Genomic DNA, 18,458 nt, shown 5'->3' on the forward strand with positions numbered 1-18,458 from the left:
CTACTAGTGGCAGGTAGCTGTGTTACAGTTTCAACAGCACATTTTACCAAAATTGCAGGCCTGATTTGGGCAAGAACAGCAGCAAAAACATTTTTTTTCTTTTAAAAGTGACAAATTCTGGTCCCAACCACCAAGGGAGCTACAATTAAGCACTTCTATATTAAAACATGAGCAATGAGCTACACTGAAAGTTTCTCTTAGCAGGGAAGATGTTTTTGCTCACCTCCTGATTAGGGCTGATATCTACTGAACGGAATTACAACACAGATATCGATACTTCACTTTGATTCCTTGCCACCCAATGTAAGGCAAGAAATACGTGATGGAATTTGTGTGATCTGTGTGTTACACCGGTTACCTATTCTCATTTCATGTTTGACTGGTATCTTCTAAAGATTTTTCTGCAAATCATTCATGATACCCAGACAGCTTTAATTCTCCAGCTGACTTTCAACACACATTTTTCCCTGCAAAAGTATCCATTCAGGCACCATTTAGGCCCTGTCACCATGTAAAAAGTATGGACTACTCCTGATAGACTTCTGCATGAATCTAGTAACCGAAATGTTTACCCGTTCATAAACTATGGCAGTGCTAGCCTGTATAGGTCAGGTTAGTATTGGAGCAGCACGTCTACTACCTCATTTTGTCTTGGTGCTCTGGTTGGCCTGTCATGAATGTAACAGACAGAACATTCTCTATCTCGTCACCTTCGGAGAACGTTTTTGAAAGTCCTACCCTTCCCAAATGCTTTGTATGGGAGGCTTCCCAAATGAATGTGAGCTATATTCCCTGCAATACACACAGTCCATCTGGTTAATAGTTTGGCACTGAGTTGGGATTGAGCAGCAGCTTTTAGCAGCAATTAGAGAGAATTATGAAAAGTTCAGTGTCCAGGAGCTATCTCAGTATCTGCAGATATTTTACAGGAATCATTCTGAGGCTTTTAATGGCTGTTAGTAATCCTCATAAACACATTAATCTGTTTTCTTCATATTCTAAAGCAGCTAATGGTTTGAATATATGTAATTCCTACAGTCTGATAACCATCATCACCTCTTCTTTTTCTCTTTCAAGTACCATCTGTTTTAATTTAGACTGTGTTAATGAAGACATGTGAAGACATCCGCTGGTGTGCCTGTCTATCACGTCTAAATCTGTCAGACCACAGAAGCTGTGTAGAAGTTAACCACACTTTCTTTTATTACATTCTTTTATAGCCGTCAAGATTTTACATCAGTGTCCAGTTGCAGCTCAACTCTGCCTCTCATGTCCGCTCACCCAGAGTGACTTATGTAGAGCAGTGGCACCAGGAGCCAGTTAAATAGAGAACCGTCGTGTTTTATGTGGAAGGACCCTTTAAGTGTTGATTTTAAATGCTGTAAAGTTAGACATACAGTGAGATTTTGACAGGTTATAAAACAGACACAGTTTGGATCTGATGCTACAAAAAGCAAACCAGATCATCAGGAAGAATGCAGACTTCTTTTATGTTTTTTTGGCCTGTTACCAATTTGTCTCTATGCTGGATTCAGATAGAGATCTACAGATCAGAAATGAATTTATTTGCAGCATCCTGGGCAAAGTGTCAAAGAGAGTGGTGATACTTTGGTATGTGGATAAAACCAAGATGAGACTCTGCTTTAGGAATACTTGACAACCATGTGCAGGACAAGGCACAGCTTAGAGATATACCACACCATTTTGCCCACATGGGCATTAAAGTTAGCTGGAAACTTAGCTTTCCCAGCAGAAATAAACAATGACTCTGTCATTGTGTGCTATATTTGTGAAAATTGAGGTCTTCTGCTTCCAAAACTTTGACATTTGGTAAACGCAGCCATGGCTTTGGCCTTGGTCTTTTTTTGACTCCAGTTCATGCCCAGATACTTGAATAGACACATCCTCCAAACTTGTTTTTTCAAAAACTATTTTTTGGTTCATTGTGTCTTTTTGTTGCTAGTTTCCCAGTGCCAAGAATTCCAAGTGAAGAAAAAGCATAAACCCCAATCATTCAGTCCCTACTTTATCTATAAAACTGTCAACTGATGGAAAACAGAAATGTTGTTCTCAAGTGAAATTCATCCCAGAGCCACTGAAAACAACAGTAATGTCCTTAGTTGTTTATTATACAGTTTAACGTGTAGGTTGAGATCACCAGGTTAGGACTGAGGACTTTTTTTCAACTAACCTGTTTTTATGGGAAAAAAAAACAACAACAACAAAAACAACAACCTCAAGTCCCTTTGCCAAGTTAGTTTGTTTGCACTGATGTGAAAGCTATTGATTGAATAATGGTGTGCGACAAACAATCTGAGTGGTTTCATTTTGCTTTTTTTGTATGGACTCCAACACTGTTGTTGCAAAAAAATTAAGCAACCTTGATCTGACTAAATGAATATCTTTAACGAAAGGAAACACCCACCTTGAGCCATCTATATTAATCTTTGATGATCAGGTGTTAAAGACCACACCATGAGCATATCTGACAGATATTTGGAAACTGTTTGGGTGGATGAGCAGGAAGATTAGCTTGACCCTTTTACCTGGACTGCCGTGTTAAGTACCCTCAGCAACTCCAGTACATCAGCGTATTATTATAAAGCTGCAGTTGCCAGTCATTTTTAAACTGTATGTTTTTCCCTCCAGGGGTAAATGCAACCAATCTAAAAATTGATGACCAGGGGCAGAATCAATCAATTTAGTTGTCTCTCTTTTGAAACTGGAAAGTGGTTTAGGAGCAGCTGCAGTCAGACAGGTCTTTACTAGTCTTTGTTTACCACTCCTTTTTCCTGCAAGAATTTCAGACCAATTAGAGAGCTTTTTTCTTGTGCATCACACATTTTGGTTTGCTTTGAAATGCGACCATGTGGACACAGACCGGAGTCGAGGTAATGATGAAACAGTGCAACAGAGTGGTCCATTAAAGGTATTAAAATACCGAGAAAGAGCAAGATTTCTTCTTGACTTCACCTATCTCTTTGCAAATGCAATCATTTAGATATCCATTTATTCCTAATCATTCAACTCAGCTCCTTCTATTTTGATTTCACTTTTCAATTTCATAAATTACCTCATTTAAGAAAATTTCAGGACTGATTTAGTAGAGCAGGGGTGTCCAAACTGTTCCCATTGGGGGCCACATACAGAAATATAAAAGAATGATGGGGCCACTCTCATATACCTCGCCTTGAAGATGTTAAAGTTAGTAAGACCGATCTAATGTAGGTCAAGATGCTCGTGAGAAGGTATGCTTAAATGGCTGGCTGACAGGGCAAATAGCCACTCAGTTTAGGGATTCTGAGGAGACCTATCAGATTTTAGGGGGACCTGGGCCACTCTGACTCCACCCCTGAACATGATTGCTTCTGTTATTTGTAGCTGTAATCTATTAGGGTGTTATAAATCAAGATATCTTTATTTTGGTTGCCAAATGTTTTCTGTTTATAGTGTTGTCTCATTTTAGTCCCTTGTCTCTGGCTGGTTTGTTGGATTCCTGTAGTTTCTTTGGTGTATGAATTAAATAAATCAAAATTAAAAAATCAAAAATAAATAAAAGTTCTTCTTCGCCAAAATGTTTGTTTACAGTGTTAGTATGGTAGCACTGCCTTGATCTGAAACTAAGAAGAACAATGCAGTCTAGCACATGCTTCAGGCTCTAACAAGGGCCATATTTCATCTAATTAAATCAAAAATGGGCAGTGGGCCACATTTGGCCTCAGGGCCATGGTTTGGACTCTCCAGGAGACAGCCACTGTACCTGTCTTACACCATGTGCTAACTACATGCAACGTGAGTGATTGTCAGTGGCAGAGTCAGCGTGGTGACAGTGATTTCTACTGTGGTATCCTGACAGCAGTATCACGATGCAGCACGATGTGGCACGGTGCATTATGCAGCGTGATGCTACACAGTACTGTGTTTTTCTCACTCGTCCCATTCCTTTTTTCCTTTCTTTTGCTCATGTTAAAACTGCAAGAATAAGAAAAGAGGAGGGTGATAAGACATCAAGAGTGTGTGACAGGAATATTTCCTTGATATTCTTTTATTTTCCCTACTCAGCAAAGCTTGTTAGCTTGATTAACACAGTTCAGATAGTTGTGCATTAATAATATACATATGTATTATTTGACTCACTGCCATCAAAGTCTCTTCAATACAATGTGCCCCAGTTCCTTTAGTCTGTAGTAAAAGAAACTTGGTAGACGTCATACTATTTACAAGAAGAACCTGCATTCACAGGGTAGAGAATCAAATTTTAACAGATGCAGTGTGGGCAGTGAGTGTGCAGTGCTTTGCAATCTAATGCATTGTCTGATACTTGTATACTGTTAAGAATCCCTGAGACTCCAAATAATAAAGTTTTTCTGACACCTCACCCAGCTGGATCTAGAAGATGACTGGTAATGCTTCATGTTTTTTAAAAAACTAACGTTTACTTCATGTTTGTCCTCATGCCTGTGCTCATGAGCCAGCTGACCTGCTATTAACACTGTCAGGAGAAAATAAAAGTTGATTGTGCTTCACAAGGTGATGTCCTGAAGGCTCTCGCCGGAAGCAGAGTACAGGAAGTGGTGACTCTTGCCAGCAGGGGGAGGGGGTGGAGGGGACTGTGGGGGTTGGTAGACACGCCTGGCTGGCCGTGGCGTCCGTTGTGTCGCTCACGCTGAGGCCCTATCGCCTCCTGTGTCAACACTGATGACTTCAGCATGTGCCCTTATGAGCTCACCTTGCTAGGAGAGACGCAGGAAGTGGGATTAGAGCGGTGACAGTGTCAGGGGGGATCACTGTGTCGTACCTGTACTCGGGGGGCTTTCATCCATTAATTTGTGTGTGTTTCAGAGAACCCACACATGCAGTTGCTGATACCTCAGGGTTATCTCTTTCACCTGTGTTTATGAAGATGATTCTCGGAGCAGGCTGACCTGTGACGGCCAAAACAAGCCGCTAAAAGGCCGTAAAGAGCAGAGAAAAGTCTCATGGTTTTACCTAGAGTAGGACGTTAGGATGTGCAATTGTTTACTGTGTGCACAAAAAACCCAGGTCCTTTAAAGAAAGGTATGAAATATAGTTTATAAGGTCAGAGTTGCTATGCTCATCTCAATGTGAATGTCTAAAATGAACGTACCTGATTTTTATGAAATTAATTTCTATTTTTTCCTTGCAGTTTGCACCGTAGTTGAGCTTCTTTGGCAGGAAAACAGCAGGTTACAACTTGCTGTACTGGACTGTACTGGAAAGTAAAGACACCACTGCACCTTTGAATGCCTCATTTCACTTTTAAAAGTGTTGACAGCTCTGTCAAAAGTAACTTCCATCTCATTTTATCAAACATTTTCACCATTCCTTTTAGATTTTTTCACCTTTTATCCATAGCAAATTCTTTTTCGAGGTTAGCTAATGTCCTAATGACAGTCTGCTAGAAAAACCTTATTTTCTTTCCAAATAAAAGCGGGGTTTTTTTTTATAAGATTTATATTTGGGCATTTTTGTGCCTTTATTAGATGGAGGAGGACAGTGGATAGAGTCAGAAACAGGGTCAAGAGTGAGGGAGAGACATGCGGTGATGGGCCTCAGGCCGGATTCGAACCCAGGCCGCCCGCGTACATGGGGAGCGCCTTTAACCACTAGGCCACCTGCTCCCCATAAAAGCAGGTTTTTATTCAAGCAGAAGGTAAAATAACCTGTCATGACTGATAGCCTGCTTCATACATCCATTGCATAGATCTGGAAAACCTCCCATATGAGATGTACTTGCAGAAAATCCTTAGAGGGTGATTAGACTGACATTCGGTCTGTCACATTCATTATAACATGAGCGCAGCAGGCAGGCACAGTTGTAGTTTAAAACGATGGAGCTTGTTGGTGGATAAACCTCATGCCAAGGCCAATTGAGAGAAATGCACCAACATCTTCTCTGCTAAGACAGACTATCAGTGTCGCTTTTTGCTCTTGTTTTGATGAAAATATGTTGCCCAAGTCTGATAAACTGTTGTTATACTATAGCCACGTCTGAGATTAACACTACACCGGCAGCAGCCTTTGCTACCAGCTTCCAGTACAGTCAGAGCCTGCCCAAAGCTACTGCCTCATTCTCTTCAAATGATGTGGATTGGTCAGGTTTGTTTTCAGACCTGGCACAATCATTTCAGATTGGAGCTTTGCGAGATGGATCTGCCAAATGACAGACATGGAATCTGGCAAATCCATCTGTTTTGCAATGTTAGAGGTAAAATATCCTTAGTTTAAGATGGTACAGAAAACAAAGTAAAAGCAAGACAAAGAACAATCTCTTGGAAAAGATGTTCTTAGCTAAATTTTTAACCTTTACTGGGCTACTTGGACAGAGAAAACACTTAAACATGAGCTTCTGTAAAGTGTAAATGCTGTCACATTAGTAGGGATCATTAGATGTCAGTGGGTCATTTTGTACATGCACTCCTACATATTTCTGAATGTATAACAGTGATAAACTGTGTATTTTAAATATATTTTTCTGGTCTTTTTATGCCTTTATTCAGAGTGGAGGACAGTGGATAGAGTTGGAAATGGGGATGAGTGAGTGGGGGAGAGAATTGCAGGAATGGATCCGCAGGCTGTACCTGAACCTGGGTCGCCTGTGTACATGGTGTGCAGCCTCACTGCAAGACCATCTGCACCCTCAAAACAGTGTATTTCACAGAATAATCACTTTGAAGTTATTTCCTACCTCTAACCCTAACCCACACTGTAACGTGCAGCACTTAAAGCTTGAAATCATGAATCCTAAAATCAACATCATAAAATGCATCTCTGGGGTGACTGTGGTTCAGTAGGTAGAGTTGGTCATCATCAATCTGAAGGTTGTACATTCACATGTTGATGTGCCCTTTGGCAAGACACATCACCAGTTTGCTCCCACTGCTTTGTTGGTGGTGTGTAAGCTTGGATGCTTTTGATTGGGATTACTGTTGGCCGGTTTTCCTGTCGCAACCTTCGCAATCAGTGCGTGAATGTGGAGTGCATGGGTGTGAATGGGTAGGTGTGACCTGTGGTGTGAAAGTGCTTTAAATTGTCAAATGACTAGAAAATCACTATACAAGTTATAGTCCATTTATCATGATCAAATCAAGGCAAATAGGGAGAATTGCCTCTCATTTTCAGTATGGATGGATTTCAGTGATTTTTTAATGCAAAATGATGGACTTTTAAACGTGGTTTGAAATGTTGCTAAATGCAATCAACTTTCATTTCAAAAGTTAATAGCAATTTTAAAGTCCCTGCAAAGTGAAATCCAAACCTTGTGTCTTAACACACTATATGTTGGAATAAGGTTGCTGGAAACTACTACTACTGATTTCTTTTATTTGGACCGTTAAAATGTTGTTCACCTCTTTCCTTACTTGGTTTAATTTGAGCAGAGCAAATATCTGAGCCCATGACATCACCAGTCTTGATGGGGAATAACCCTGCCCCCTAATGCTACGATATAAAATCACAGAGTAGTTCATCTCAGTACAGTCTGTTGTTAACTGATTTCACTGCCTATATTGAAAGTTGACAGCTAGTTACATGCTGTGTTCTGATCACTGTGAATTAAATTTCCCAAATCTGTCGGTGGTCTATGGGTCATAAAAAGGGTCATAATGTAGAATTTGTGCCAGAAAACAGTAAATTTAATTTTTTCTTCTGTTGCTTGAATCTGGCACAGAGCCAGGCAGATGAGCTCTGATCATAAACATTTTTTAAATTTGAGAGGATCATTTTTCTCATTTGTGGGCATGGCCTCAGCTTATTTAACTGATACGCCCACACCATCCTTTTTATACCTCATTTCTCCTGATTTTGAAGCTTGATTTGATAAACTTTGAGACGTTTTTCATGACTGAAATTTGGCCTGGTGGTTCATTACACAGTGGCCTGTCATACAAAAAACTTAAAATAAGGATTTTTTTAATCACTTTACAGGGACTTTAAAAATTCATTGAAAGCCTTATTTTCTAATTCCAGACAACCCTTTAGACCAGTGGTTCTCAACTGGTCCAGGCTCAGGACCCACCAGTCTCTCTTACAACAAATCGCGACCCAAGTTTCCAAAAAAATGCTCAACAATGCATGTTTAATTTATTGAATATGTTTCAGGCTGGAGCATGATTGGACCTAAACACCTAATATGAAAAAGGAAAGGGACAAAACTGACAAGTTTTATACCCTCTTTCCCCATCATTATGTGTACATTTTTGCCAGTTATCCAGAGATCTTGAGAAATCATGCTATTATCCTGGGAAAAGTAGCCTATTTATTGCAAAAGAATGATTTAAATTAGTTGAAATATTAAAACAAGGTAAAATTAAAGGTATCAATGCATGTCCACTAAGGACCTCAGGACTTTCTGCCACCATATTTTTACTGACACCTAGTCGCGACCAGTGTTAATTTTGGCAGCTATTTTTAATTTTAGTTTAGTTTTAGTCTTTAAATAAAATACATTTTAGTTTCAGTCACATTTTAGTCATTTCTACTTTTTTTAGTTTTAGTCTAGTTTTAGTCGATGAAAACTCAAAACATTTAAGTCTAGTTTTAGTCCATAAAAAGTCCTCACATCTTTGTCTTTACCTTTAGTCCAAGCATTTATTTTCTTGCCTAAATCTGGTACCAAGTCATGGTGTGTTCTCCGCACTCTGACAAACCTGGGGTCCCTGCTTTCTACAGCTGAGAGGCAGAATAGCTGTAGATACGCTGTTTGTTGACAGATTTATCCACAGTGGATAAATATCACAGATTTTGAATGTCCGACGAAAAACTCCAGTACATTTTAGTCTAGTTGCAGTCATCTTGACGAAAACTAAACTTAGTTTTTGTCAGTTTTAGTCATCACAGATCTATTTTTTAGTTTTTGTCATGGAAAAAAGGCTGTCAACAAACATTTTTAGTCATAGTTTTAGTCGACGAAATTAACACTGGTCCCGACCCACCTGTTGAGAACCACTGCTTTAGACGTTTCTATACCATTTATCATTTTAACTGTAAAGGCTGACATAAATCTCTGAAAGAAATGTTTATTTAAATGGTGACAATGAATGAAAATAAGAAAAAAATAAGAATCAAGTAAGACCACTGACTTTTGTTTTTAGAATTTTACACTTGGATTCATTTTATCCACTGATGTATCTGATAATGCCTGTAATAACATAACAAGGCTATTTGAAATGCACACTCACTCCTGTCTTATGACTTTAAAAACGATGGGTTAAGATTTTAAGTTTTCATGATTTATCATGAAAATAAATCTTGTGAAGCAGAACCAAAACTCTGAAGAGCATGATTTCACAGAAATCTGTCAGAACAGCCTGAAAGAGGCGATGATGCATTGTTTCATTTTTATTCTGTGTTTGAGTAATCTTAGACTTTACAACAAAAAAGACTCAAATTCAGATTTTTTTAAATCAAAGAAGAGTCATCTAGCGAAAATAAACAGTCATAAATAATGTCAGCCGTTAAAAGATCGCCTGAGTGAATAATAATCAACACAAGTCCAATTATTCTGATCTTTTATTCTTTAATTATAAAGCGAATTTAATGTAATAAGACAACGAGTCTTTACTGCTGAAGCTACAGGCCCACATGTAATCTGTTGGCCTAATTAATGATATTAATTATCAGCAGACCTGATTTACACCTACATGAAGCCTGAAGTCTTTTTCACTCATTTTGCCATTATTTTCAGGACGTTTCATTCTTCATTTTTGCATTGATCGTGCTTGTTGTGACTAGTATCTTCACTTTTTAGTTATCAGTGGTGTTATTTATTTTATCATCATTAAAAAAATGTGATTACCAGATCGATAAAAGGCAAAAATCGGTGTTAATTATTCATGCGTAAAACCAAAATTGCGCAAACGAATTCCTAGGTGGAGTTTGTGGCACTTTACTGTAATTTATAAAAACTATAAATACTAAATATTGTGCTGATGTATGTGTTAAATCATTTAAAGCTCCTGTTTTTCTAAGTGCAGTGTGTGATTTGTGCAGAGATGAGGGACGTGTCACTGTCCATGCGAACCTATCACGTCCTCCCTCCACATCAGACACACCTCCAATAATATGAGCGCTCACTAAATGTATATATCATAGGTTAGAAAAGTCAGCGTGGGTTTGACTCACTGGCAGCCACTCCACATGTCAAAAACAAGACAATCAGCTGTTCGGGTCATAAAAAGTTACCAGATAAATGCTCTCCTGATGGATTTACGTCTTAATTTGTTTTGGTTTTAACGGCTCAGACTCTGCATTCTAAACTTTGTGGCCTGTCAGTGCGCTCTGGCTGATTTATGAGAGGATAACTGTCCACACTCTGCTGTTTTGTGTGTGTTTTTTTTTTAATTGTACATGCTCTCATTCATCTGGACGCACGAGTGGAGCCTTATGACATTACGCACAGACCGGGAGCGGGGCTGCAAATGGGCGGCATAGGTGGCACTCTCTACCTCAGCATGTTGAATGGGACTGAAACGCAAACTTTCGCAAAGAACACCGACATCAGCAGTCACCTGCACCGCGGCGGGAAGGATCTAACCGAGTTCAAGATGGGGATTCAGGACGCGAGGTTTTACTACCCAGACTGTGTTCAGAGCGGGCAGGACGCTCTGACTCTGCCCTACAGCTCGGAGCAGGCGGTGGGGGGTTACGCAGCGCAGTCCGGCAGGTTTTACGCACAGAGCCTCAGCAGCTGCCCCTACGGCGGCGTGCGCTCTCCTCCAAGGAGCGCAGCCGGACAGGGTTACATCCCGGCGGCTGGAGACGGCTTTACAGGCGGGAAAGACTTGTACTCTCCCTCATCGGAGAATTACCCGACAGGCTTTCAGCACGGCTACCAGCGGCCGCCTCTCTACCCTTTACCTGGGCTCCAGGTGTGCGGGAAGACGCAGGCTCTGCTCAATAACTACCCGCTGTGGGCCAAGTTTCACAAGTTCCAAACCGAGATGATAATCACCAAACAGGGCAGGTAAGACCCCCAGAAACGTGTAAGCTCTTATTTTCACGAACACAATCTGCTCTGTCCTTACGATCTGGGGAGAGAAGTGTGGTTGCCTGCAAGTTTCAGCAAAGAAGACGTGCTAGAAATCGCAAATTACGCACGAAATTGCGCACGCTCTCCTTTCCTTCCACCTCTTCAGTCCTAGCAGTTCTAAACTTTTTTTCTCTCTTTTCATCCTGATTCCTTAAACTTTGAAGTGGGTTCGTGGAAATGAAGTTTCAGGTCAAACGCACTGTTGGTTCAACTTTTTGCACGTGCTTTATTTCAAGCACTTTGTCAGGATCTTTCCTGTAAAGATTTCTTTATTTTAACGATTCATTTTAATTTGTAAATATAAGCGGTTTTCACAATCTGGAAGGATAAACAGTTCGGCTGCCTGCATGTTACACAAAGAGGAGGCGATAGAAACTGCAAATTACGCACTGAATTACGCGTCTCTTTTCACCGTTTCACTACTCAGTGACAGATTTCCACGAATCAAGTGCCCTTTAAGCCCAAAGGAACAACTTTTTAATTATAAATAAAATATTCTTTCTCATCTTCTCATGCTGCCTTCAGTTACTAAAGGTTTGGGCTGGGCAGTGTCATCTTCTCAGATAAATAGCTACATTTTTGATTGAGAAATAGTGTAAGACTGTCATTTATATTAATATAGTTTGTGCAGATTTGATCGAACAATGCCAGGTCTAATGCTCTGTAAAAAGATTGTTTACAGCAAGAACCACTTAGTGTAAAATGCAAATTGATGAAAAGATAATCTGTTTAAATGTTCTGTCTAAATAGACAACCATCTTTTTTGTTTCTTTTTCAATTTAGGTTTGTTTCACAAGTGTTAAAAATAAAATAATATTGATTTCTGCTATAAAACAGAAGCCTTTGACACCAAATTTGTGCTTTTTTCATCTTTAATTATAAAAAAAAACTGCAGGCAAACTTCTGAACAATCTCTAAATTGCACAAACGTGGAAAAGTGGCCCTCACTTCTCTTACAAATGTCGGCAAAATATTTGTGCAATTTAGCTCCTGTTTCTGATTTATAATCTGACTTTTTGTTTCCATCAACCTCTAAAATAGTGGAGGCTGTTATCACCAGATATGGCTTTTCTCACAGCCATATCTGATGATAAAAGTACTGAAATGTTTTGGTACAGTTTAGATGATGTGTAGAAGTTTGTCCTGCAATTTTTGATCATCAAAATGAAAATAATATTGAGTGTCTAGAGCTTTTATTTTAGTTGCTTTGGTGTCAAACAGGTTTCAGTGTCGTTCGAGTTTCACTAGATTCATATCAAAGTTTATACATCAGATGTTGTGACAACCATCCAAAAATCAACATATGCATTACCATTCAGCTCAAAAGTATCTAGATGGGACTGTTTGGTCCAGGTCGGTGTGTTCTGTTGCCGTTGATGAGGATCTGTTGCATCACAATGCAACTTCTCCTATTAACTTTGAGGAGTAAAGTTCTGTGGAACGTTGACTTACTTTCTGCTTCATCATGCTGCTGTTGCAGACTCAGAGTCATGCTTTACATTTCTGCCACTTCTTGCAGACTTCAGCAGCACATCACTGGTCGGGTGATGATGGAGGTGTTGGCAGCTTTGGGCTTGAGTTGTAAGAATGATGAGAATGACCTCTGAACCACATGCACAGCATAGAATAAGTCGTGTTTACACCTTGCATGCTGTTCACAGAATTGGTCAGAAAAGAGTTTACATATCGTTTTAACAGATTTAAGATCCACAGGTGGAGTAGAAAACAATCCCAAGGATTAGCCTTTCAAATTAAAGAATTGATTTTAACTGATTTTGTTATTTGTTTTTGTAGAATGGAAAGGTTAGGTATCAAAATTAAATTTTCCCTGGGTTAAACTTACTTTCGTGCAAGAGAAAAGATACAAGGTTGTGTAGAAGATCAGTTGCAGGCTGAGTTGCTGGACAACATTTTGACACCTCTGTTCAAACTACACTTACAAGGGTCCCTTCAGTTTAACACAGCAAGGATTTAATACCAAAAGGAGGCCTTCAGTCATTTAGCACTAAATTACTCTTTGCCTGAATTGTTTCCTTTTTATACCACCAGAAATCTGGAAAATAAGTTGTCATTTCTGGTATTTTAATCAGAAAAATGCTGAAAAAATCCGATCAGAGACAAACCATTCCAGATCTCTCACATACACACAGACTGGATTCACTGCATTGATAAGTCTGTGATAATCAAACCTCAGTGCGATATCTTAAATGTGTGGCAGCAGCAGCAATGATTGAAGTGAAGATTTCACAAAAACACAGAAGTGTGGGCCTCCTGAGCAGAGAGAGAGAGAGAGGGGAGAGAAGGCGCTGCCGGGTCTCGTGTTGGGTCAGTGAGCATTAAGACGCAGTCACGTCGATGAGGATTAATCGTGTAAAACGCGACACTTGTGTTTGACAGAAGGTTTCAGGCCACGCAGTTCTCATGGCTCGGCTCTGAGCAGAAAACAAGAGCACTGTCACATTATAGGCCACTGATATTTCTCCAATCAATTCACTTTTATTGTCACTCAGTCCTTATCAAAGCAGCTTCAATTTCAAATTAAATGTATGGAAGATTTTTAGAATTTGTTTTTGCATTTTTTTCGCACTTGTAGTTTCAACAGCAGGTTGATTGAAGTTTTAGAGCATGCATTTGGATTTCTATCTGCAGATAGACTCTTCCCCTTTAGCTTGCATGGTTTAAGTCTGCACAAGTTCTTTACCACTGCATGCAGAGCTGCTGCCGCACCGACTGTGAGTCAGATCAGTGAGATAGCACTTTTGTACTTCTTTGGGGATTTTTCTTATTATAACTTTCATGTTAGCTTTTGTTTTATGTCCTTATACCCTATAGATAGCTGATAGATCATTTGTGAAATGCTGATGACTTCCTGCTTATTGACAAATGCTTGAGTGTACACACGTCTGATCAGTTGGCTCCCATAATTTATCAGAAATGCAAAGTGAGGCTTTCTATTGTCACTGTCAAAATGTTTTCAAAATGCTAAAGTAGGGTCATGATAGTTTAAAAATTAAAGGTGTTTGATTTATAATTGTTATTAATTCCTTTTTAATTTAAAGTTTGGAATTGTCTCTGTTTTATTTTAACAGGGCAACAACACTAAGACTGAGGTCTCTTTTCCCAGGTGCCCTGCAGCACTACAACAGTTAGAATCAAAAAAGATACATCTACAGACATTTATCCAAACTTGCAAACCCATGTCCTGGGTAATAAGCCACATTTTAAAGCAGGTGAAGTCATTTTTCTCACATAGCTTAGCATTAAAAGCATATAAGAATCATCAATTTTTTAAAACTTTCTTCTTTTTTTTTTACGTTGCACAAAATGTGATTTGCAGAAGCCTAGCAACTGATCAAAAAGTGTGTTAAAAGCTGGCACACGGCTCATTTATATATGGTTGGCAATGTTAAAATGTATGCCTCAAATGGGAAGTGTATCCTAGGTGATGCTGACTGCAAATTGATTAATGAATTGTACATATTGAATTGTAAGGTAAACAAGAAGTTATGCTATTATATTCCTTTTTAATGAAGGAGTAGAAATTAATTTATTGTGCTAAATATTTAAGCATCTAAGGGTTAAAACTGTTCGTAAAATGTCAGCTGTCTTATGCACGTCATGTTCATCTGCCACATTTTGACATATCTTATTGGTTTGAGTCAGCATCCTTGCAATCTTTGCAACTGTACCATTAATACACGTAGAAGTTATTAGTTAAAATGTGTGACTAGAGATTGCACATTTTATTTTTATGCTTGAGTTAAAATTCCTCTTCATTTTGAGCAAAACTAACCTTGTTTGTGTGAGCACGCTTAGCCGATAAAGCTGATTCTGATTAGGGCTGGGCAGTTAATCAAATCTAATCAAATTAGATTAAACCACAATATGGCCCACAGTACAATTTACAAATCACAGAAGTTGCAATATTTCTTTAACTTGAAATGTGTCAAAATAGCAGTTTAATAAATCTTTTTTGCAGCAGCAGCAGCAGCAGAGATTTTATACACGTTATGCAAACATTCAAGTGTCCATTTTTTTTATAATGGTTTACAAAAATCCTCCTTTTCGGGTTTTATGTTTGTTTTTCTTTATCAAAATGAGTGACATAAGAATACTGATGTCTTTAAACAAAGCAAATCACATCACATTTGCAGTATGAGCAAAAATAGTCAGCTCATTCTAAATAAAACTGATGAAGCCTAGCATTACTTCACGAAAGTCATACCTCAGCTGGTAGCCAGCTTCACTTCCTCCACCCCAGCCACCTCCTTTATAGAATAAAGCTTGTTACACCCCCATATTCAGATTCATGCTACTATGGATTAATTGCTTCTGAAATAATGTCATTTTTTATTGCACATGGTCTTATTTGTGGAATTATTTTTTTCTTGAATTTGTCAAAAAATACTTAAGATTGACCTGAGAAAAATCGCATATTAAATCGCAATATTGGGGGAAAAAACACAATTAGATTATTTTTACTAACCTTTAACCCCTACTTCTGATTCTAAACTTTAAAAGCTGCTGTTTTCAGGTATCAGTGAACTGTGTCAATGGTTACTGACATGGATTATTTAAGAAGCTGCATAATTCTTACAGAAGGAGCTGGTTTGTTGGATTTTTTAGGTGCAAGTTGATTGTGTGTAGGAAGATTTGATCAAAATAAGAAGTTTCATTGAGTCTGTTTCTTTCCTTGAAGTGCATGTTTGACATTTGTCATTCTTCATACTTTGTGTCATCATGTTTCTGTCTAGAAACACTCATTTTCAGAAGAAGACCAGAGGATTTATTTGAAATATGCAGTGATATAACAGGCCTAAGTACTTGTACATATAAAACATGGCTGATACATGGCTCAGCATCATTTATGTTAGCCTACCTGCTCAAAAAAGAGGCTAAGTTGAAGTTTGGTGATATTTTAACATAAATGAAGATGACAAAAGTAGAGCAGACTGTTAACCACATACCTCTGAAGGGTCCAAAGGAGGGGGAAGGAACATCTGATGAAAATGAAACAAACTTTCAGAGTAATTATAAGAACTGTGACTGTATTATTAGGCTTTTATATTAGTACTCTAATTACTTGAACTTCATCTGAATCAGTGCATCCCTAATTCCAACAGTTTTATGTCAGAATTTGTCAGTGCTGCCAAAAGCAAACATAACGCTGAGAGGTTCACACAGACACACTTGCAAAACGTATCGCCACATGTGTTAATATTACCCGCAACAACAACCGGTTCATTGAACTGGGTGCGGAGGTGTTATCCTTCCACAGGAGACAAAAAGCAATTTTTCATGTTGTGCAAAAACCACAAACCTCATTTTACGAGTATTTTGAATGATGAAAAACACTCTGTTTTTCATCATAACACCCTTCCTTTCATGCAGATCTTGTATCAAAACCAACAATGATGACTTTTTAAACACAAAAACCCCTGCAAGGTTTTGGAGAAGTTGAGCAAAGGAGCTGCACCAAATATATTTTTCTTCAGTATCAGAGGCGAATTCCTCCTTAAATTTTCATCCTGGGTTCAGGCTTCCTCATTAATTTTGCTGTGATTTTTTGGGAAAGTCTGAGGGTCTGCATTGTTAATCAAAACCTTGGTATCTATAGGATTAAGAGTGTAGAGAAAAGTAAGAGAAGGGTCAAACACCACTGAGCCTTTAGATGGCCACACTGAGGAGGTGAGGCACCTTTGAAGTGCAGGAAGTAAAAGACTAGATTCTCTTTTTTTCTGTAGTAGATGCCTGCTTGGTGTACAGCCTGACAGATCTCTCAGAAGTTTTTCTCGTGTACCACACCTGGGCTTTGAAATCTCGAGACATTTTCAGGGGCCTGTAGCAAAGGGAGGTGAATTCATCTGCACTTCTCATGAGCTAAAGTCAGATCACTGCAGTGGTCGGTACCATTTCAGACCCTGTGGTCGCTGTTTGTCTACTGCATTAAGGCAAAAGTCATCAACCCTGCACACAGAGAGGCATTTATTGCATCATTCTCTGTTTAGGAAGTAGAAGAAATTAATACTCAATGTGCAGAAAAGGTGCAAATTAATGGGAATTTCTGGGTTGGTAAAAAGGGATTAAGTGACTAAGAATGAAAAGAGAAAATGAAGTTTTTTTCCTCTTTAACTTGCTTTGAACTAAAATGTAGATCCTACACCTGCACAAGTGCTTCCTCTAGTTATGAGTCAAGAGAACAGACTTCTCTTTCCACTCATTTCCAAGAAGCAGCTTCATTTAAAGGACTTTTGGTTGAAAATATTAATAAATATCTTACTTTTAAAGATGCTTTTTTGCCCTGAATTCATACCTTAGCGCTATGTTTTTTTTGTAAAAGCTCACCTCTTGTTGATTCATTATGACTTAATTCTCAACCCTCTTTTTAAATCATCAATCTGAAATCCACCTGTACTGGAGTAATAAAATGAAATGTTTTGTGTGAATTTCAAGGTATTTAATGTGAGGGCTATCTGTATTATTTTATCAAACTCCATAGTATCATTTCTGTGCTATTGTACCCTTTTAGGCAGGAGTATCTGGATGCAGCCGAGGACCTCAACCCCATACCAGAAGTCTTCTAATACTGGAGGTCACTTGAACTGAACATGGCAGCGACATTGGCGTCCAGCCAGCCAGCCAATCTCCCGTCGCATATTATGTCTGTACTTGAACTTGTAATATACTTGAATTTGGGTCATAAATCGATTTATTAATATTAATGTTATGTAATCGTTGTACTTGTTAGTCTGAAAAGTCGAGTATTTTTCGTCTCCTTGTATTTCCTTATGTGGAGGACCTGCCTATATTAATATGGCGGCGATGCAAGAAGAAAAAAAACAAAGAAGGCGTTCAGTTTAAGTGACTTACAGTATTAGAAGATGAGTTATGGCGATGATTTTCTGACTTCTGGTATTGGGTTGAGGTCCTCAGCTGCATCCAGGTCCCTCCCCCCTTAGGTGCATCATAACTAAAGTATTGTAACAGGGAGTGGCTGGAGACTACTCACCTTATCACCTTAGCGATAAAGCTTATCTTGTAGAAAGCTCAGTGAACTAGTCAGAAGTCATCTACACCTTCTGATACCAAATATTTCACAATTTATTGTTAGCTATTTACTTACTTTTCTATCCAGTTTGAGTCTTTTGGCATGGTTAACTTAATGTCACAACTTTTTATGTGCCAGAATTTTTTCAAAATAACAGCTGGTTTTGATCCAAACAGCAAGGAAATAACTTTTAGTATAAGAGAGTGCAAATTACAAAGTAAAAGCGTGACGAAAGAACAGTTTCTTGAGAAAATCTCTGTTGATTTGTTGTTGCCAGTGAGTCATTTTGTACACGCGCTCTTGCATATCTCTTAATGCATACCAACATTGAGCCCAGTTCAGACCACAGATTTACTTTAA

General features: G+C 38.7%; 1 protein-coding gene across 1 annotated transcript in view; it reads left to right on the plus strand.

The window, feature by feature from the left end:
* The first annotated feature begins 10,145 nt into the window (after positions 1–10,145).
* Positions 10,146–18,458, plus strand: part of tbx21 (T-box transcription factor 21) — a 38,527-nt gene continuing 30,214 nt past the window's right edge. Inside the window, exon 1 of the mRNA XM_041815923.1 lies at positions 10,146–10,984. Coding sequence (XP_041671857.1) covers positions 10,440–10,984 — 545 coding nt within the window. The 5' untranslated portion in view covers positions 10,146–10,439. The remainder of the gene's footprint in view (positions 10,985–18,458) is intronic.

Source organism: Cheilinus undulatus, linkage group 20 (assembly GCF_018320785.1).
Source record: "Cheilinus undulatus linkage group 20, ASM1832078v1, whole genome shotgun sequence".
Taxonomy (NCBI): Eukaryota; Metazoa; Chordata; class Actinopteri; order Labriformes; family Labridae; genus Cheilinus; species Cheilinus undulatus.